The sequence below is a fragment of the Chinchilla lanigera genome, unplaced genomic scaffold (genome assembly GCF_000276665.1).
Source record: "Chinchilla lanigera isolate Chin_1 unplaced genomic scaffold, ChiLan1.0 scaffold00025, whole genome shotgun sequence".
Lineage (NCBI taxonomy): Eukaryota > Metazoa > Chordata > Mammalia > Rodentia > Chinchillidae > Chinchilla > Chinchilla lanigera.
This window is the reverse complement of record NW_004955426.1, coordinates 20,122,049-20,144,457: the sequence shown is the minus strand read 5'-3', so window position 1 is coordinate 20,144,457 and position 22,409 is coordinate 20,122,049. Positions and strand designations below refer to the sequence as shown.

Genomic DNA, 22,409 nt, shown 5'->3' with positions numbered 1-22,409 from the left:
TACTTTCTCCTTTATGCTTTGCTAGGTTTAAGGGTGTTTCTTTTTTTTTTTTTCCTTTCTTTAACAAAGCACACAGGGTTAGGTTTTCAAAGCAGAAGAAGAAATAAACAAAGGGAGAAAGAAGGCCTTTACTTTGGACATGGAGAGGAGAGGACTGCATGCAGTGCAGAGCTCCTCTGAGGTAGACAAAGGAGGATGGGGTTTATGAGGACTCTGGCTAGACGCTGAGCTTGAGGGGCGGGCCCAGTGACTCTTTAGGAGCTGATTGGGGCTTCCCTCGCTCACGTGGGAAGGGTAAGAGGAAGTTGTATTCAGGGCTGAGGGGAGAAGAAAGGGGGAAGTGGTCATCTGGAAGATAGGCTGTTGTTTTTGGGCTCCAGCCATGTTAGACCACCACCATAATGATTCAACAACTCATACTTGGGCAGGAATCTACCATATATTATGTTATGATAATCAGAATAATATTTTCCTTTTACATAAAGAAGGTGTAATCCCTCACCTCCCCATGGGAAGTTATTCAAAATGCACTGCTAGGCTCCCTGCTCTAGAAAACTCCTCCTGTCAGGTGCTTCTCTCCACAACAATATCAAATCTTACAGCCCAAGAATAATCTCCAGTCAAGGGAAACTGTAGGCCTCAGTGCTCACAAAGGCCAAACTGATCACAGCCCAGGAGAACAGTACATGTCAGACGTCAGGAGATGAACATCTTCTTCTCACAGTGCACCAGCATCACAGGTTGTACACCTCACTGCATGTCCACCGGCCTCATGAGTCCCTCCACAGCAGTCCATAGCAGCTTATTCCACCCGCAAGCAAAACAAACTGGAAACTGGGAACCTAGGCAAAGGGGCCAATGAAGTTGAATTTAAAATGCATTCTGTACTTTGACCTCCTGTGGACTTTGGAGTAAGGGTTGTTTCTCAGGTTTTGGTGAAAAGCGTGACCAAGTCAGTTGTCCTTTTACAAGATTCATGAGATCTATCCTTCCCCACCCCTTGCAACCTCTAGTTCCAATTGCCTTTGTCACTATCTTTCCTAAGCACTGCCGCACAAAACTCATTGGCTCACCTTTGTTAAGCAGTTGGCATCTTGGAAGAGAGTCCTCGTAGCAACTTGGATCTTAAAAACATGCCTTGAAACCAGGCGTAGTGGCACACACCTATAATCCCAGCACTCAGGAGGCTGAGGCAAGAGGATCTCCATGAACTCTAGGTCTGCTTAGACTACATAGAGAGTTCAGGGCCAAACTGACTACAAAGCGAGACCCTGTTACAAAAAAAAAAAAGGCTTGGGGTATGAAAAAATACAAATATTACATATTTCACATATTTAAATTAGAAATTAGAAAAGCCTTCACATTTACACATTTTACAATATATGTCAATACAAGGGTGTAAACACACTAAATGGTAGCCTATGGGGCTTAGAATTAGGCAGCAGGAGTGATGGGTGGGAATTTAAGAAAATAAAAATATCATAAAAATAAAGCACACCGACTCCTCAGCCTCTCAGCCCTTTCATCCACAGATGGCCAAGTCCTCTCCCAGGTGTCTAGAGCTCTCTTCGCCTCCCTGCTTGAATGCCTTCTTCCCCATTGTTCCCTCTTCTTTTCTTTAAGACCCCCAAACCAGTTTCTCCCTTCATTCATTTTATGCATATCATTCTCTGGTTCTTATTGGTTTCTCGCCCTTTAAACAAATCCTAATCTTTTTCACACACTCATTGCCGCTCCACCGCTGAGAGAAGCTGAACATGCTGAGGCCCTGATGGAATAAAGGCTAACAAATCCAGCCCAGGCGACCTTTGCTTTGCTGCAGGCCTTCCCTCCCACCCTCCCTCCTACCTGCTCCCTCCCCTCTCTCTGCGTCCTTTCCTCCCTCTCTTCTTTGCTAACTGATTACCTTCCCTTCTCTTCCTTTGCTCTCCATTTCTCTCCCTGCTTAAGGCCCTGTTGCGAGTAATGACAAGCTCTGGGGGTTGCCGGAGGTCACTGGCTGTCACCAGTCCAGAACTGCCTTTCTAGAACTACTTCCCTTCCTAATCTCAAAGTCCAGCCAGTCAGTGAGCACTTGGAGCCCATCCTGTCACGGATCTGCTTCCACAGGCGTTCACTGCCTACCTGAGAGAGATGGGCCTACTGCAGAGACAAGTGCGGAGCGCATGGTGCCTGGCAACCTCCACGCCCAGGACCCTCAAGATGTGTCCCTCTCTGAGCCGTGAGTGGAATCCAGGGTGACATGGGCCAGCAGAGGGTCAGCAAGAGGGGAAGGCCTAAACTCTGGAGCCTGTTGCCTGGGATTTGGGAATGTAAGACCATCAGATCAGGATGAGGCCTTAGAAATGGAGCGTGGAACAGTGATTGTTCCATGGTTGACACAGTGTCCCCATTTCACAGCCAATATTTTGTAAGGCCCCTTAAGTCTGAAATGAAATTCATGGATAATGAAGGCCAACTACTGTATCATGCAATGCCAAAGTTTAATCAATATGCTCTCTAGCTGTAATGTCAAGGAGAAATCAAAGGAAAATAATTCAAAAGTATTAAAATAGAGGATGACTGCTTAAAAAGATACAATGTATCCTCACAAATGTCCACCCTGCGACTAGGAGATGGAGCCACTCCCTCCATTACTGGCAAGGAGGCTCTGAGAAGAGCAGTGATTTTCCCGGCATCCTCCAAGCCAGCTCCAGACCTCAGGCTTCCCCTTGTGCTCAGGCTTCCGCCTCAGGAACAGAAAATGTGAGGAGACCTGGGGCTGCATGAATTATATCTTGTGTGTTGGAGATTTTCACGTGGAACTTGTTTCCCTGGAATTCCACCATCTTCTCTCAAATTTGCTTCCAGCAAACATGAATTTAAGCAGCTGTCTATCTCCATGTTTATGTGTCACAATGGGATCTGGTACCCACAAACTCTAAATAGGAAGAGGAGGACTTTGTCTGTTTCCCACCATGATCAATTTTGTCTTCATTTTTCTCATCTTTCCTTTTTCTGCCTCCTTCTTTTTTTCTCCTACTTGCCTCCCCACACTAACTATAATTTTATGAAACTTAATATGTGCCCGGTGCTATAAGCATGTTTCCTTTCATCCTTCAGAGACAGGAAACTAAAGAATAATTTTTAAATGTGGTCAAAGGCAGATACATAGAAGTGACAACCTGGAAATCAAAGCCAGATTTCTCTGATTCCAAACTCAGAAATTCTACGATGCCCTATTTGTCAATTTTCTCCCAGTCCTGCTAGGATTCTCTCAGTCATGAGGTTTTCTGTTTGTTTGTTTTGTTTTTGCCAGAATATCACTTAAATCCACTTTCTCTAAAGAAGTTAGGATTAGAGTCTTATGCTCAGAAAGGATCAGACGCTGCTGTAAGCAGCAGGCATTGAAAAAGCAAGGTTAAATGCTCTCTAATCAGCTCTTTGCCGCTCCCCTCCCAGCTCTGAGGGTGGTAGCGTTGGCTGATGGTGGCAGCAAGGGACTTCAAAATAGCGGTGAGGCTTTGCGCCAAGAGAGCTTGCCTGCTTTCAGTGGTTTCAATTTGTACTTTTATTTTATCATTGACATTAATTGTATATGCTCCTGGAAAATATAATTAGATAGATAGATATAGATATTGTAGTGGTCTATCAGGATAATCAGCATTTCTATCTTTTTATTATTTCTGTATGTTTAGAGCCTGTGAACTCCTCTCCTCCCATTCTTTATAAAATATACTCGGTTATGATAAAAACTTGTAACCTTACTATGACTAGAACACTAGAATTTATTCCTCCTGTCTGGCTATATTATGGTGCCCTTTGTCTAGTCTCACTCTATTCTCCTTCACCAGCACTTTCCCATCCTCTTGGAACATCATTATTCCACTCTTTTCTTTGATAACAACTTTTCAGCTTCCACATATGAGAAATAACATGAGGTATTTGTCTTTCTGTGTGTAGCTTATTTTTCTTAATGTCCTTCAGTTCCAATCATTCTGCTACAAATGACAGAACTTTACTATTTTTATAGCTGAAATATATATGTAGTTCTATTTATCATTTTATCTTCCAAAAAACACTTCTATTGATTCCATACCTTAGCTATGGTGATTATGACAGCTTGTGTCTAGATGTCCTCCAAAGCCTCATGCACTCTTAGGTGGGGCTTTTGGAGATGACTGGATCTACAGTGTGTGATGCTGGGTTTAGGTGTGTGATCAAGAGTGTGTGATTACTAAATTAGACTACTGATTGCTTTGGCATAGTTCTGGGAGCACATAATGGCAAGATCCTCCCTGGGTGTGTGATGGAGACCACTATGAAGCAGACCTGAGCAAGATTTAAATTAATCAATTGGCTTTTCATATTCTCTTGTGAACCTGTCCAAGGCCTAGCCTCCTTATCTGGAAATGGCGGACTCATAGTAAGTGAACCTCTGTGAGTCACTAATCCCAACTAAAACCTGTAGTGGTGGATGAAGCCAGAAAGCCTCAAAGGATAAGACCAGATCACAGCCAAGGACACATGGATCAGATCTCAATAGGATAAAGACTATAGCCTCACGGATCTCACTCTTGAGTGGATTAACTTAATACTTCATTTAGAGAAGTCCTTGAGCGGTTCCACCCTTCTTGAGTACTCTCCTCCCTTCTTCTGATAACCAAATAAATACAGGCCACCCAGAGTAGGTCTTGATCTTCTTGAATTCTGTGAGATGGCTTTGATCCTCCTGGAGCCCTGAAATCATGCCATTTGCCTCTTTTTATTTGGCCTTCACTGTACACTCATTCAGGAGCTTGAGGACCTGATCAGCCCACAATAACTAAGGGATATTATTAACCTGATAGATCTGAGTGCTACCTGTCTATAGTCTGGATAGAATGTAAGGGACCAAAAGAGGACTGCTGTGGTGCCTTGCTGTTTCTTCACTACTTCACTGCTTTGGTGCCTTCTGCTGTCATGAACTGTTTCTCCTTTGCAATGCCCCTCTGCCACATCACCTCGCCTTAGAGCCAGCCAACTGTAAACTGAAACTGCTACCAACTGTGAGCCAAATAAACCCTTCCTCCCTTAACTTTTGGTGTCAGGTATTTTGTCTCAGCAATGTGAAAAGTAACTGAGACAGTGGTATTAGGGCCGCAATGTATATGAGAGTACAGGTATCTTTTGATATGCTGATTTTTAATATGTTGAAGTGGGAGAGCTGGATCTTATAGTAGTTCTATTTTTAGTGTTTTTAAGGAGTAGCCATGTTGTTCTCCACAATTACTGATGGGACTCAGGCACCTGGTATTATCCTTTTGTTCAGAGCACACACAGGGGAAGGGGGGTTGTTACACAGAGGTTGGATGATACAGTGTGAGCCAGAAGCTCCCACACAGAAGGAATAGATTAAAAAATCTCCTATAATCAGCCAATGATGGCTCCAAAACACAACAGTTTCAAGAGACCTCTGTGAAAGGACGAATCTCAAACTCTCAGTGCTGTGTATGAGGGGCTTTCACATGGCGAAGGCCTCATGTTCAGTGTTGCCTTAGATGCAAAGCAGATGAATGATAAAAGTCTTCCCTTTCTGATTTGTTGACTATCATAAGTATCAGATGGGCCACTGAACATGACAAGTGTATTTAAAGAATACTAAGATGCTGTACAGAAATAAGTCATAATTAGCATTTTAATAAATTATATCATGTGCATTGGGTGTTTTCAGGTATTTTCTAATTTTTTTTTACTTTAGAGCATGAGGAAGCCCTTGATAAATACTCCCGCTCTATTTAAAAGTGATCACAGATGTTGGAAAAAATTTTGTCATTTCAAAGAATTTCCCTGAGAATTTCCAAGATCCACAAAAATTGATTTCTCTCACTCATTTTGCCAGTTTTTCGCTTTTTTATATTATAATTTTTGTGAAAGAAAACAAAGCTACAGTGGTGTGTCTGCTGCAGAACTCTGTAAGAATTAGGCAGATGGAAAATTAAACCCAATTACCCACTTGGAATTTATTATACAGCAGTGGTATTGTTCTTTTAATTGAATTCCATTTTAATCTCTTGAGTTTTCCATGTGAATTGAAGTGGAAATTGGTGAATTGGATGAAAAGCAGTAGTTGTCATTTGTGTTTAGTCTAAAAGGGCAATTATCAGATCAGTTAAAACAATAAAAAGAAATATAAAAATACCTATTCAGAAATACATCTGGAATTCAGCTTTATTAAACAAAATCTTACGTATCACTTCCCTTCCCCCGCCGAACACACATGCACACACATATGTATGAACACAAACAGTTTTCAAGAACCTAAGAAAAGTTTTACTACCCCTCACCTTTTGCATCATCCTCAAAACATAGTCTATTTTGAATAAAGAATACATACAATTATCTAGATATTTAGATTTCAATTTTTTCTGGCAAATAATGAAAGCTACATTATTTTTACTTCTTTTCATCCACTGATTACCTTTATTAATTCTATCATTTTTAACTGTTTACTGAGATGGGTGTTATGACAAGAAGAAGACGTTTCAAGTATTATTTTGATTTATTTCACTCACTGATCAATTGTATATTTCTGCTTGCTATCTGTCTCTATTCTTTTCTCTCTTCTGTCCTTTCTGCCTTTCTGCTTTTTTCCCTTTCTTCCTAAAGGCATGATTTTATGCATTACACTCAGGGTCTTTCCTCCTCCATCATCTGCTCATCTCTCTGTGGAAGGATGGATGGGTGGGTGGGTGGGTGGACAGATGAATGAAACCACCTTGGTATTTAAAATTTGGGGTTTTCTTTATCAGTGCTTTTTCTCCAACTCTCTTCTCTCTCCAGCCAACTCTCATAATCCCTGTAACCTTGAAGACAAGCGACCTTATAGCCTCCACCATGAGCAACTCCAATTATATAGACAGCAAAATGAGTCTGATGAAGCAAAGAGATTTTGAATTCTCAGAAATACTCGAATATTTTTTTCCATTTCAGAAGATTAACTAATGCAGAGAAGCACAATGAAAAGCTTTTCTAAAGGTGCAATTCTTAGAAAACTTCAGCTATCTTTTTTTTTCCACTTTTATACATGGGTACCCAAAATCACTTGCTTTTAAAATAAGATCAAATTAATGACATTAGCGATTATTTAGAGCTGAAAAGTGAATGGGATATCTGTGAAAGAGAATGTGTTTAGAGCTGTTACTTTCCAGCCTCATTTAAAAACACAATTGTTCACTGAGTTTCCTAGGACTATGACCTCATAGACACAAAAAAAACCTACATTTCACCCAGCATTCACTTTTTGCACTGAATAAGGGGCATCACTTCCTCAGCTCTTTCCACCTGTAAATGTATCTTGATGTTGACCTCAAATCTTTAAAATTAGGAGCACCCTTTTCCAAGGGTACTCATGACGGCTCTAGACACAGCTCTTCCAGTTCTGACATTTCTCATTCATTATCCCATCCCACCGCTGCAGAGAGATGAAGTCTGTGCTGGCAGAAAAGGTGAAGGCGGCCATGGATGATAAAACAGTACTAGGTTGGGAGTTAGAAATTTGAAGTTTCATTTCTGTTCTTCAGCTAACTAGCTTGGTAATCTTAAAGAAAATAGTTTACCATTTTAGTCTTATCTATAAAATGAGCATTTTGACCCTCCAGAAAATCTAAATTCTCTCCCAGTTCCAAGTATTTAATGCTTCCTATGGCTTGGCTTATCTCTCTGTCATAGTCTTGTGTTGGGAGGCTTGGCAGGGGAAGTGATCGTCCAGCTCTGTCTGGAGGTTTTTGTTAACATTGCTTCTTTTCATCCCCTACAAGAGCAGTCAAAGGCCACATAACTCCACGATTAACGGTCCACAGGCCAGGATTAGGCACAAGCCATCTCAGAGCCTAGAAAGCACCTTTATTAACAATGGATAGACTCCCACAACATACTGCATTGGCATATGTTTGCCAAATGAAGAGAGAATCAGTCAACACGGACTGGGGCAGTGTTGAGGGGCACTGCTGGACTGAGCTTCCCAACCTTGTAAGGAACTGTGGTGTGAAAACCACATCTGCCCCAGCAAGCATCTCCATGGCTTTTGGATTAGATTCAAGAAGAACTGCCTTTTCCACCTGTAAATGTATCCAAGAAATCTTAATTGAGATATCTCAGTTTTGAAATCCAAACTGAAGTTTGATTTAATTATTTTTTTTAACAAACTAAGAAACAAAAATGTCTAAGAACTTTAGTTAGGTAACTATAGGTGATTGTCACGAACGGACCTATGCTGTGTTTAAGGGACAATCAACTCATTTTACTTCCAGGAGGTGCTTCCCGGGCATCTGTAACCCAGCTTGGTCTTCACACAAAACCCAGAATGCCTCCATGTGACTTCTCACCTGAAAGGTACCAGGTAAGACTCAGGGCTTCAGGAAAATCCAAAGAAGTTTTTCCCCATAGGAAGTCTAGGTCAGTTATTGCTGCAAGAAATACAAACACCCCTGCTTGCCACAAGCTGTGCCATCCCAGATAACCTACCCTTTAAATCCTTGGGAGTTTCTGAAAACATTTCACACAATTTACTTTCAGTGTTTGAATTGATGTATATGTGTGGGAACACAAATATAAATATAAATATATATATTTATATTCATATTTATTTCAGGGATACAGATATGTGTGATGACACACATTTCCTTTTTTAAATGTCCCTCTTTTAACTAACTGATGTGGCAATACATAATCTGACCTTCTAGATTACTTCACTAAAATTTTTGCTGTCATACTAATAACGATTGTGTTTTTCTCTCATTCTTACACACATATACATACATACATACACACACACACACACACACCACCTTTACCTTTTACTCTACACAATACTCATAGATCTAAAATGATGGAAACAATAGTCAGGCAGAATCTACTAAGAAGAGAGAGATGAAAAAAAATTTTTAATAAAAAAACACCATCTAAACACTGCTGGAACTTCATTTCTTTTTTATGTTTAAAAATAGGAACAAAAATGTTACTTCCAAAGCCTCCCTCATTTTTAAAGTTAAAACCAATTCAAAGCCAAATCTTTCCACTGAGAGATAGAAATTCCAGCCCCTTTCTGTTTTTCTCTAGAAAAAAATCAAAAGACCACAAATAATAATTTTGCCTACTTAAGAAAAAATGATTCAGTAATTTATAGAAAGGATGGTAACTGGGCATGGTGGTGCAGCACTTAGGAGGCTGAGGCAGGAGGATCGCTGTGAGCTCAAGGCCAGCCTAGGGTACCTAGTGAGTTCAAGCCAGTCTGAACTACACAGTGAGCTCCTGTCTCAATAATTAAATAAGTAAGTAAATAAAATTAATTTCTTTTAAAAAAAGAACATTGGGCAAATATTCCCATTTGTGATCCTTTGTAGCCCTGGGCTCAGCTGACCAGGCATTGTTAAACTGACCTTCTGATGCTCCTGTCAGAACTGTGATGATAAGGAATAGAGATTTTAACTTTGTCTACCTGCAGTCCCTGGCCTACAACCACGTGCTGGAGATTCACAGGGAACATCTTTCTCCTGTGGCAACAGCATATTTCCAGAAGCCCCTGCTGCTCCACCAAGGACACATGGAGTGGCTGTTTGATTCCGAGGGAAACAGATACCTGGATTTCTTTTCTGGGATTGCCACTGTCAGTGTTGGTCACTGCCACCCGTGAGTATCCTTCTAACCCAGGGGTTTCATTCAGAAGAATATGGAAACAATCATGTGACTAATCCAGAACCTTATCTTAGTTAAAAAATACCTATCACAGGTTGTGGCTGACATACTCCCATACACACTCCTGGGGACCAAGTCTGGACACTGCACTTTGTTTTCTGACATTGCAAGCTCTACCCATTCTCACTGCACATGCAGAGTGGTGTGTACTTGTGCCTGGAGTGTTTCTCTGTGTTTCTCATGAGTAACCACTTCCAAGGAGAGCAACAAGGCAGAAAGGAAGGGAAATGCAGGGGTCTTTCAGAGAAACATGGAGAAAAGACTGTAGGATAAGGGATTGTTACGGTTTGTGTCTGCATGTCCCCGCAAATCCTCATGCAGTCATGGGGCAGACTTTTAGATTTATGATTGATTCGTGGTCCAGTGATGGAATTATGGACATGAGTGCTGCACCTGCCCTGGGGTGGGTAATTTGCATACAGTGTAAGGGAGGGAAACAGGCTGCTTGCCTGTCACTCCTCCCTTTTGCTCTTGCTGCTTTTTGCTGTCTTCCTCTGCTGTGAACGGTTGCCCTCTGCCATGTGCCACTCTGCCTTGGAGCCAGCCAAGTATGGACTGAAATCTCCACAAACTGTGAGCTAAATAAACTTTTCCTTCCTTAATATTGGGCATCAGCAATGAGAGAAAAGCAACCAAGACAGGGATGATGAAAAATGTGAAATAAGCTCTTCTGTGAGGATCTTCTTCATAGACTTTGAGAGATGGGTGAGGGGAAAAAAGGCTAATAAGAGACAGGTGCAATTTTAGCTGGGAATTTACTTGGAAATGTGTAGAACAATTAATCTTGAGACAGAACGCATAGTCATCAACTCACCCACACACATTTTCAGCCGGTTCTTCTATGACCCTCTGGGTTTCCATGTCACCCTCTCATTTTAATATCTGATCTATCTTGCCCTTAACAGTCTGGCCAATATAACTCACATCAAGTCAGAAGGAAAAGCAGTGAGTCTAAAATAAGTTGTAGAGGATTAGGTTCTCAAATCAAAGGAGGAGGCGAAAGATTTTCTCTTCTAGCAGGCGTCAGTGTTGAGAAATGAGCTGTCCCTCCAGACTCAGCCTCACCTTCTAAGCATTTCCTGCTCTTTCTCCTGTCTTCAGGAAGCATCACTCCCACACTAGGTCCCAAGAGGCACCCAAAACAATTTCAGATACACCTTAAAACGTAACACAAACATGCATAAAGAAGTAGAGAAAATGGAACAGAGAACAATTTTACTCACTTTCATTGAATCCTCCCAATAATGTTGGCCTTTTTGCTGATAGTTTACCATTTGTGTCTGTTATAGTTGATACATTGTGTCAACTTGGAGAATCTAGAGGTTTGGCTAAGTAACTTAGCAGGAAGCCAGAGTGCTTACTTTGTATACATCCTGAGCCTGTGGAAGAGGAGGTCATGGAGATTATGTGAGAGCTACACGCCCCTTAGGTGGGGGTAGCCTGTTTACAAAGTAAGGCAGGGAAAAAGAAGCTGCTTGCTGCCATTCCTCCTCCGTTTGCTCTGGCTGCTTTGCTGTTTGGCTGCCATTCCCCCCTTTGCTCTTGTTGCTTTGCTATCTTCTGCCTCGGAGACAGCCAAGCATGGACTGAAACCTCCACAAACTGTGAGCTAAATAAACCTTTCCTTCCTTCATTTTGGGCGTTGGGTATTTTGTCTCAGCAACAAGAGAAAAGTAACCAAGACAGTGTCCTTGGCTTTCGTGACCTTTGTGCTTCTCCTGATCTCCACCCCCTAATTGATGTCCCTGGCTCTGTTCTTAGCTCTCTGCTCTTTTTTCTTTACTTCTTTCATCTCTTGTTTCCCCACCATGGTACTGGACCCACCTCATCCTCCTACCCCTGCTTATTTAGTTACTGCATTTTCAACTTTCTCACCCAGCTCTTTAGCCTTGGTCACTGACCACGCTATAATAATGAATCTAACGAGGCCATAGCGGGCCTCGGGATGCCCCAGATTCTCCATTATCATATAGGATACTTCTCACCCTCTCCTATTCCACCATCAGCTCAAATGTAACATTTCCAACGTTAAATCCATCATCTCCACAAAGCTTTTTCTATTATTATATTTATTATTTAGTTATTTATTTAAGGGGCACATGTGAACTACTTGCTCTGTGAAGGAACTGGGAGCTAGACAACAGCAGGATTTCTCAACCATTCTTGGGGTTTTCCTGGTGATACAGGAAAGATACTTGAATTCATCTTTAATGCTTTCCTACATTTCATTCCCTATAGCCAGCCCAGTGCCATGAACAGCTTTCCTTCCATGAAAATGCCTCTCCTACAGGTCCCTCTCACCTGACTACCACCAACTCCTGCATTCTAGGAGATCTTCCTCTTCCCAGTGTGAGGCCACTTTGGTTTGGATCTGGAATGTCTCCTCAAAGCCTCCTGCACTCCTTTGGGAGGTGATCAGACTATGCAGGCATTGTATTCACTGGTGCGCTAATTCACAAATGAGTTGAGAGCTAATCGTGCTGCTAGAGGTGGGCCTGGTTGCAGGTGGGTCTATGAGGGCAGGACCTGAAAGGAACGTCTCCCTCTCAGCTATTGCCTCCTCTCTGCTTTCTGTCTCACAGGTGTTGATCACATTTCCCTCTGCTGGGCTGCTCCACAATACTGCTTCTCCCATGCAGCCAGCCAACCATGGACTAAACTATGAACCAAAATAAACCTCCTTCAATTTGTGGGCATTGGGTATTGGGTCTTGATAACAAGGAAAGTAACTAAGACACCAATCTAGCTGGTCTTCACATTACCAGTAATCCCCCCTCCATCTTATGCTTTACTGGCTCTTAGATTTTTTTTCTAAACAATGCTTTTGACAAGCCTCTCCTCTTTTTAAGAGTGTACTGCCACTCCACAATTTCTATAGTGAGATTCCCAGAACACAGATCACAGGAACAGTTCCATGAAAAAGAACCGCTTGAGAAAATAAGTTTAGGAAGTACTTTAAACTCTATCTTCTTTCTGGAGAGAAATAGTGTACATTAACTTATTAAAAATACTAACAACTCCCAAGTAAAGTAATCTGTTTGATCTGGTAGTTCTCACAATTGTTCCACCACTGAACTGATTTATTTGGAGTGACAGATATTGATAACAAACAGAATTGGGGTAAAACAAACTAGCAATTGCTGTCCTTTAGATGAAAGTAAGACACCTTACCCTACCTTTCCTAGTATTTCCTAGTGGAGCCCAAGCATCTATATATACTTAGTTCCTACTTTCCCTCAATATGAATCTTCTATAGAGTTGGCTCAGTCTTTCAAACAGTGTAGATTCATCATTACAAAACATTCTTCAGCACTGACCACTGCTCAGACCCAGGTAATGGGATCTCCTTTGGAGGAAAAACTGTTGGTCACATGTACATGTGTTTGATGATCTACAGTTCTTTAGAAAAATAAAATGTGAAGATACTCAGGTTTACTACTAAGTCATACTTATTTCTAAAATATTCAAATGATTGCTTAAAAAATAAATAAAAGAAATTCTAAGCCCCAAACTCCCTCCTAAAGAAGAAATTTCTTATCTAAAATCCCAAGCAGACAATCCTTTGAACAGGTTTCTCAGGGAGAAATTCATTACCTTTGAGGTAAGATAGACCATTCTGGACACCTCTAGTGGTTAGAAGAGTTTTTTCTTAGGTGCAGATGAAACCTGCCTCTTCAGACTTTGAGAAATCACTTTATGTTTGAGTGTAGTGGCTGGTACGTGTGTTGCAAGGATACGCTGGGTGGCAGTGTGGGGGTGACTCTGCTCTCCTGTTTATTCAGGAAGGTAAACACAGTGGCACAAAAGCAGCTTGGATGCCTGTGGCACACGAGTTCGGTCTTCTTCCACCCTGCAATACACAAATATGCAGAGGAGCTCTCAGCCCTTCTTCCTGAGCCCCTAAAGGTATGGTGCTCTCAACTGAAAAAGATGCTCTCAGGATTCCAAGGGATTCGCACGGAAGCAGGAATATGGGCAGGGAACTGGGACGGTTCATTAAACACCTGTGCTGGTGAGCTGTCAGCCCCAGATGGACACAAGGAAGCAAAAGAAAAGAATTTGTGAACTGCTGACGAGACAAGCCAGTATTCACTTGCATCCCCTCTGCGCTTCTTTCCTTGGTGACTCTCTTTGTCACGCACTGCCAAAATCACTTTCCGGGAGCCCCAGTTCTCCTGGTCTTCACATCTATGTCCGAAGAAATTTTCATGGCTTTGCTCCTTGGCGTCTCTGCAAAGTTCTTTGCATTTCTTCTTTTACAAAGAGCAGAGCCACTTTTTTTGATAAATAACATTAATCTAAAATGCATTTAGATATTCTTGTGAAATGAGATTTTTCTGCATCTGAAATGACTGTATTTTTAAACTGAACTGAGTTGTAAAAATGTTGGCCAACATTGGCATTTAAGCATTAAATGAATTAATATTTATGAAGATTCTATAATAGTGCCAAGTACCTGATGTTAGGTATTACTGTACTCTATCATCTAGATTATCTAGTACTCTGTTTACTATATTATCTAGGATGCACAGAGAAATTTGGAATAGCTGTAGCCTAAGTTCGGACTCAGATGTTCATAAAATAGTAGAAGCAGAGTGGCCAGTAGTCATGAACAAATGCTCCCCAGTCACTGGGGACCTAGTTCCCTCCAGTTGTCCCCATCCTTTCATCTAGGCTGAGCTGCACTTTTTATTTGCTCTCTTGTTTCTTCAGTGTACACACAGTATAGTCAGGCGAGAGCAGCCCCTGAGATTGCAGGGCCAGGGGTCTTGCTTCATTCCAAGGCTTCAGAATCAGCTGGAGGGGGTTAGACTGAGGAGTTAAAGACCTCAGATATATTCAACCACCAACCACTGTATCCCTCACCAAGGCGCTCTCATCTGAGCATTTCATAGATAAAGTGAATATAAACCCAAAATGCTTCACAGCTCAGAAAAACTCTTATTTTTGTATTTCTACCACAAACCAGCCACTCAACGAAGAGCTGAAGAATTAATAGAGGAGTTAAATAAAGGGTGTGCTAGGTAAACTGGGCTGAAGGGATCCCCTCTCCCCCTCCCTCTCCCTGCCTCTCTCTCCCCCGCCTCTGAGAGTGGGATACCATCTTTAGCACTTTTGCATGAACTGAATTATCAGAAATTAAATTCAAGTAACAGGTCATGTATCTTCTTTTTCCCTCCAGGTCATTTTCTTGGTGAACAGTGGTTCAGAGGCCAATGACCTGGCAATGCTAATGGCCAGAGCATACTCAAAGAACACAGACATCATTTCTTTCAGGTAATCACCTTAGAATAGCCAACTTTATCAACACTGACTTATCCCAATACTAAATGTGTATCTTTAACTCTTAGCCTGGAAAAGGAAAGAGGTTTTTGTAGAAATATCTTTCCAATTTTAAGTTTTAAGGCAAGATCAGTCAAGTGAATTTAGTAACTAGGTAAAACCATCCAAATGGGCTTTACGGTTATATTAGTACTAAAAATAATAGAAAACTAAGAATTTGTTCCCAGTTACCTCTTTAGCAGACTCTTACAAGATTATATAACCAGATTCATAAAATTTTTATAAAAGACAGCAGTAACTTAGAGAAAAAATTAGAAGTCTGAATAGTCCCTAACTAACTAGCTTTTTAACCTATCTATAATGTCAGTCTAAATTCATCATCTTTATCATAGCACATATAATACTACACATTCCTTATAAAATGCACATGCAGTAATTATAAGCATAAGGAGATATATGTTATCAAAGAAATATGAAATAAAGGATTATGATTAATGATTTACCAAAATAGTATTTCAGAATATATATGTCCAGGTAAATATTGTTCTGTTTGAAAGAGTCATACATTACCAAAATTTGATACATGCTGTTGTCTCCTTTTTCAAGATATATGCCCATCTCTCAAATAATTTTGTATATTTTCATTTAATGGTGATCTGGAATTGAGAAATGGTCAAAGATAATTAATCTGATTTTTACTAAGTATGACTGTTTCATGTTCAAAAGAAACAAAACCTGTATTTATTATGTGCCAGATAAGGTAGTTATGTCATTTAAAGACCATTCCCCCAAAGAGAGTGACCTCATCACAGGAACAAATACTTGTCTTTTCAAGGTGACTACTTTGAACTTGCAATCATTGAACATGTGATTTCTGGTATGTTGCTTACAGATGAGGCTAGCTATTTTAAAGTAATGATATGGGGCAAGTTTAAAAGTCAGCCAGAGATCTTAGCCAGATGACTTCCAGAAGTCCCTTCATGATTTCAAATCTATGACACCATTTGAAAAGATAAATAAGTGTATTCATGTCATATAGGCTTAGAAGAGTTCTTAGAAATTATCAAAATTTAGTGTTTATGTTGTTCTAGTTCATATCCTTAGCCTTCATAGATTCTTTTTTTATTTTAAAGAGAAAAACAAAAGTAACAACAAAGACAAAAACAAAACCACACAAAAACAATAAAAACTATACAGGATTTCAAAACAAGAGGATAGGAAAATAACAGTTGTCGTTATATTACATATTGCTATCTTCAACAAAGTTGCTTACCAGATGTAAGAATGCAACATTGATCAAACAATTAAAAAGAATAAAAAATAACCAAAAAAATCATTAGAAATGATACAGAGCCTCACTAAACAAGATGGTAGGACTTCGACAAGGGTTGCCATACTGCATACAGTTGTCTTCAAATTAGTTGTAGATTCTTTTGTGCATGTTCTATTCAGGCCAATGACCCAAGAGAAATTAACATGACTCCATCCTCCCATTTCTTTTCTCCAGAGGAGCCTACCATGGATGCAGTCCTTACACACTTGGCTTGACAAATGTAGGGACCTTCAAGATGAAACTCCCCACTGGGATGGGTTGCCAATCAGTGAGTTTCAAAGTTTTGTTTGTTTGTTGTCTTGTTTATCAAAAGACTGCTGGGTATGTGGAATAATGGATCAGATTTTCCTGATATTATAACTAGAAACTAATATAAACATTGTCATTAATCAGCGAATCAACTCGAGTCAAATGCATTGAGAACCATTTAGGGAGCTGCTTATGCCCTTCTGTCTGAGTAATAATTAATGATAGAGCTTTTAATTTGCATGGAGTCTTCATTGTCCTCACCTTCAGTTCTCAAATATATCAATCTTTTCAACTTCAGAATCAGATACTTAATTATCTTTACTCTTTAAAAGGCCCTTATCCAATAAACCTTTGAGAAAGTTGTTTCTAGGCTGACATTTAAATCCGTTTTCTTTGTAGAGTACCCACATAAGTGGTTTCTGAGAAAAAATATCTCTTCAAAGTAACATATTAGATTTTCATCCTAAGCAAGGGAAGAGTGAGGAGACAGACTCTCACTGTCATACTCAGAAGCCCTCTCTCCTTGATCATTGCCGCATGATCCCCAAACTGGCTGTCCTGCATTCATATTTTGCCAAAATCCTTTTTTTGCATTTTCAGACAATGTGCCCAGATGTTTTCCGTGGCCCTTGGGGAGGAAGTCACTGTCGAGATTCTCCGGTACAAACAATTAGGAAATGCAGCTGTGCACCAGGTCCAATGGGGCAGGGAAGGAGGGGCAGGGTGGGTGATCAAGAGGGGTGAAGCACTCAAAGAAGGGCAGAACCATGCCGGCATAAACAACCAAATTTGGAGATATGGGAAAGGGAAGAGTCAAAGAAAACAAAACCTGAAAGTAATAAGAGACCCCCTCATAGCATCAACACTTCCCACGCCTACCACTGCTTGACTACCAGGGCTTCCCTACAGCCATGTAGGAAGGTATTTCAAGCTATCAGAGATCAGTTTAAAATCCACTATGACCTGACAACTGATTGAAGGAGCTCTGTTAGTTCTATTAACAATAGGTCTGGTGTCAGTTATGAAATAAAACAAAGTGGACGGGACTATTTATCAATTCTCAGTGGGAAAAGAAAAAAGGAAAAAGAATACTTTTGACAGTTCAAAACTGGTTAAGGAAAAAAAAAAAGGTCTCCAGGGACAGAGAACCCAAGCCAAAGTAAAAGTATCTGTCAAAACATGAGGCCATTCCTGAAAGCTAGTGACATCTCTTGCAAAAGTTCTGAAGCATTCTCACAAGGAAAATTTCTATGTTATTGGTCACATTTTTTTTTGTCTTCAACAAGAAAGAGATGTGGCATTGAAACATAATTTTCACTTCACTTGTCAGCAAGCCCTGTCTCGTATTGTCATCGTAATGCGGGACTTTTTGAAAAGCTGCTCCTGAGTAGTTCCCCTCTGGAGGAGGAGCACACTGCTGTAGCCAAAAGATCTTTAATGGAATAGTATGAGTCACCAGGTTCAGAAGAAGAATACAAGATAGAAGTCTTAAGAATCATCCTTGAATAAAAAAAGAGTCACAGTCACCACAGTTTTCAAATTCATATGGCATCATAGCCAATGGAGGTAGGAAGATGGAAGGATAAGCACTGAACTAAGACAAAATACCCTGTTCACAGGATTTAAAACTACAAGGAAGCTCAAAGCTATAATTCAAACTCTGCATTTTAAAGATGAGGAAACCAAGGTCCACATAAAGAAAATGGTTTAATAGAAATTTAAATTTAATTTTTACTTGACTATATGAAGTAAAGCCTCATATGTATATCACACCTGTATAGTGCCTAAAAGTAAAATATCAAGAAGTAAAATCAGACTCACAGGCCTGAGTCTGTCTGCAAAACCACCGGCACAGGGTTTAGTAGATGGGTCATTCCCTCCCTATTCCATGACCGTCTCTCTCTCTCTCTCTCTCTCTCTCTCTCTCTCTCTCTCTCTCTGTCTCTCTCTGTCTCTCTCTGTCTCTCTCTTTCTCTGAGCCCTCCCTTTTTGAGGACTTCTGCTATGACTTAACAACTTAAAAACTCCAGCCCACATGGTCATCTCTCTAGACATGCATTTCTGCTTCTCTGAACTGTTGTCTGATTCAGAGTCAGCTGTTTTCTTAACCACTAACCAGTCCAATTATTTAAGTACAGGATGACCAAAAATTGCATATTTTTATTAATTTTTATAAGATACTATAGCAGGAATGTAAAAATGACAACTTTGTCTAATTTATTCAATACAAGAATCAACTGGTTAGGGGCTGGGGATTTAGCTCAGCGGCACAGCGCCTGCCTGGCAAGCGCAACGTCATGAGTTCGATTCCCTGTACCAGAAAAAAAAAAAAAAAAAAAACAGAAAAAGAATCAACTGGTTGAAAGGATACACCCCTGGGCAATGTTCCAGATGGTCGTTACTGCCTGAGTGACACTTAGAGTAAACTGTTAAGTGACTAACTCTTTTTTTCTTTCTAATTCATTTTATTGGTACCCTTTGGACATACATAACGATCACATTCATCATAGGCAATTTGTTCCTGTACATGGTAAACTTTGATTATTCTTTCTTCCCATTCCCTTCCCTTCAATCCTTCTTCCCCTCTCCCTTTACAAAACTTTGTTTCTATTGTTTTCCTTCCATCCTTTTTGATGTTTTAATCTCTGTTCCCTCCCTCTCTTGTCCCCTCCCTCTTCCCTTGCTCCCCTTCCTATTGGAACATTTTCTTCCTACTTCCCAATATTTACCATGCATTTTGGTCCTTATTTACCCTTTGGGTTTCTAACACAAGGTAAACCATGCAATATTTAAACATGTCTATCCAATTCATTTCATTTAAATTATGTCCTCAAGGTACATCCATGTACCTAAAATGTTTCAAGTTTATCCTTCTTTATGACAGAGTAGTCCTCCATTGTAAGTTCAAGAGACAAGATTGATATCATATCTTTAGATAGGCTGGAATGCAAAAAGGGACTCCAACCTCCTCCATTTGCACCTGGGAAGTGTTTGGTCTTTGTTGTCAGACTAGTGAATTCACAGATCCATATCGACATAAGTACTTTGTGCACAGAGGACTCCAGTTCCCAGTTCCTCTCAGTCTGTCAACTGGATGCATACAGATCCCAAGCACGGTAGGGATATTTTCACTTCAGAATTATGTTATCAAATCCCAGAATAGGCAAGAGGCCATATTGCAGGCCTAATATAGATTTTTTTTTAAAATGTGATAGCTTTTGTTATCTTACTTTGTCTATCTTCCCAAGAGTTTTTCTCTCCAGGTGTTCATTCCAAGCCCTGACTTTCAGACGTAACCCATATGAAATTCGCCTGTTATCACCCACTGCCCCCATAATGTATTAATCATGCCATTATTCTCCATTGGGAAGGAAGGTTTTCTTTTCCTTAAAAATTGTTGATCTTTTTTGGTGCCTCATTCTGCTCTTCCTGCACCACCAACTAAAATAGACTCCCATAGCCACCCTGTGGTAGTATCCACATCCTCTTGTAGTTGTCATGGAGAACTAATATACCAAGTCTCTCTCCAGAGGTGTCCTAACCTGGAGTCACAGCAATGAGCCACTGAAGCAAGTATGAAATAAAGAGATGAACAGAGTAGACAACCCTCTCATCCCTGAGCATGTGGGCACGTGGGGGGGAAAGTCAGGAAATAGCTAGCAGAGGCTCAGGCAAAACCTTCCTTCCCTGAAGTTTTACCTAAATTTAAGCCTTTGGGTTGATTTTACTGTAATCTTTGATTTTTGTAGCTACAAAAAGGCTTGCTAAATCTCTAAATCATGTCTTTGGAACACCTTTTAGTCCATCCTTTAGGATTATCCAGTGCCATTTTCTCTTCCTTTCCTAATAAAATGAGGGTATCTCACTCTCTAGAAACATAGATTTGTCTATCGGGTCCTATCCATCAAAGCAACCTAAGTGATTCCAAAAACACACCTTCTGAATCTCCATTCCCATCACTCCTCCTTCCTCGTGTGCCTAACCTCCCATCTCCAACTCACCAAAGATGCCAGATAGATCTGTCAGTCAAGCTTACTGAAGTATCACATGCTTGGGGACAGGTAGCATTTTTCTTCAGTTCTTCTTAATGAAGAGCTGAAGTATAAAATGTATTTTTGCTTCACTTATGATGCAGATTGTGGATAGATTCTCTTCCATATCTCTAGCCTTCAGGAGACAAGCTACGTTCAAACCTCTAGGTAAATGATGCTGTGGTGGGTGGTGATTCTCCCCCAACCAGACTGTTCTCATGGTCACATGGGCAGAGGTCTCTATTGTGTTCACATCTCTTTCTGTGTTCTTTCTGCTCAATGTACCTCTGGGTTTAAGTTCAGCGATGCTATAATGCTCTTTGAAATTAAATTACAAAATTATGAAAATTCAATCATTTTTGGATGGAATTGACCTGGAACCTTTAGTATTCCACACCAGAAAAATTCCTCTCTTGTCCTTTCTGTTTCCTTGGTGGTTCCCACCTTCAGTGGTGACACACAAACAAATGGCAGCTTCTGGAGCTTGAACAACACTTCCGGGCAATCTTTGCCTTCCTCGTGTCCTCTCACCCACAAGATTTCATGCCTATTTGAGTGGGGAGTCTAACAGATAAGGTAGCACCCACCACCACCAGCAGGATGTGAACATAGACACGGTTACTACTGAGACGTTTGAGCTGGATGGACAACAGTTGGTGGCATTAATATGATAGCTTGGGTCATCTCCAGCTGCAAAAAAAAAAAAAAAGAAGAAAAAAAAACCCTAGATAAAATATAAAACACCCTCTCTTTAAAGCATTGATACAAAAAAATAAGAATTTTCAGAATTCTCTAAAAATCAAATAATGATTGATTACTATAAGGAAAAGTAGTTTATATAATAGTCTGAATTCATCTATGGTATTTAAAGTTCATTCCTGGAAAACTCAGTTTAATTCTATACAGCTAAGCTCAAGTACATTACTTTTAAACCTTTCTATATATAAACCCAAAAAGAAATATTCCATTAACCAAAGTAGCAACATTTAAACTAAAATTACCAAGACATAGGAAACTCCAAGATTCCCCTTTCTCACATTTTATCCAAAAAGACCTCAAAACACATCAGTAACCAAAACCAAGTTATTATTTGGAGAAAGGACAATTCCTTATTGAGAGGAATTTGTTTTTCTGTTCTATTAAAAAAAAATTTTTAATGAAAAATAGAATTAATCATTTTAAAGAATGAAATAAATGCCCCCGGCTATCTGAACAATTTATTGCATTCTTAGGAAAAAGTGTGCCTATGATTCAAAACTTTCTTGAATAAACCTGTCAAAGCACTCTACAAGTCAAAAAAAAAGGTCATTAAAAGGTCGTTTTCTAAATTCTAATCTATCCAGGTAACACACAGGACTACTAGTTAAAATCATGCTTTAGATTTTTCTCATCTGTACCTCATTTCTAAACTTTAAATTTTTACAGATGCTTTAAATAAAAAAACTATGAATTCCTTTAAGAATAATAATAAAACAATTCTCAAAAACCTAAAGAGGTCATTAAAACAATGTAGCCACTTTTGGCCTGTGGGCATTTGTCAAATCTGGTAAACTTTGGCTTCAGTTTTTATAGTTCTAGGGGTGCAGGATAAAAATTGCCGAGTCTAGGACAAAGCCAAAGGAGCGCTGTCCTAAGGAAGCCTCTTCTGCCTCAGAGCTGGAATCCACAAGAGCCCACATCTTATCCATGGTCGACTAGAAATAACTGCTCCAGCAGCAACTCAGCACATACAAGAAAATCTGTGAGGGTTCTCATTCTGAACGGAAGTGAAGGGCACCTGGGAGGAATAACTACCAAAA

At 40.1% G+C, this 22,409-nt stretch overlaps 1 protein-coding gene across 1 annotated transcript in view; it reads left to right on the top strand.

The window, feature by feature from the left end:
- Positions 1-1,861: 1,861 nt before the first annotated feature.
- Positions 1,862-22,409, top strand: part of Agxt2 (alanine--glyoxylate aminotransferase 2) — a 40,229-nt gene continuing 19,681 nt past the window's right edge. The window contains exons 1-7 of the mRNA XM_005386191.1: positions 1,862-2,221; positions 8,271-8,359; positions 9,464-9,648; positions 13,497-13,620; positions 14,897-14,991; positions 16,505-16,598; positions 17,180-17,273. Coding sequence (XP_005386248.1) covers positions 2,134-2,221; positions 8,271-8,359; positions 9,464-9,648; positions 13,497-13,620; positions 14,897-14,991; positions 16,505-16,598; positions 17,180-17,273 — 769 coding nt within the window. The 5' untranslated portion in view covers positions 1,862-2,133. The remainder of the gene's footprint in view (positions 2,222-8,270; positions 8,360-9,463; positions 9,649-13,496; positions 13,621-14,896; positions 14,992-16,504; positions 16,599-17,179; positions 17,274-22,409) is intronic.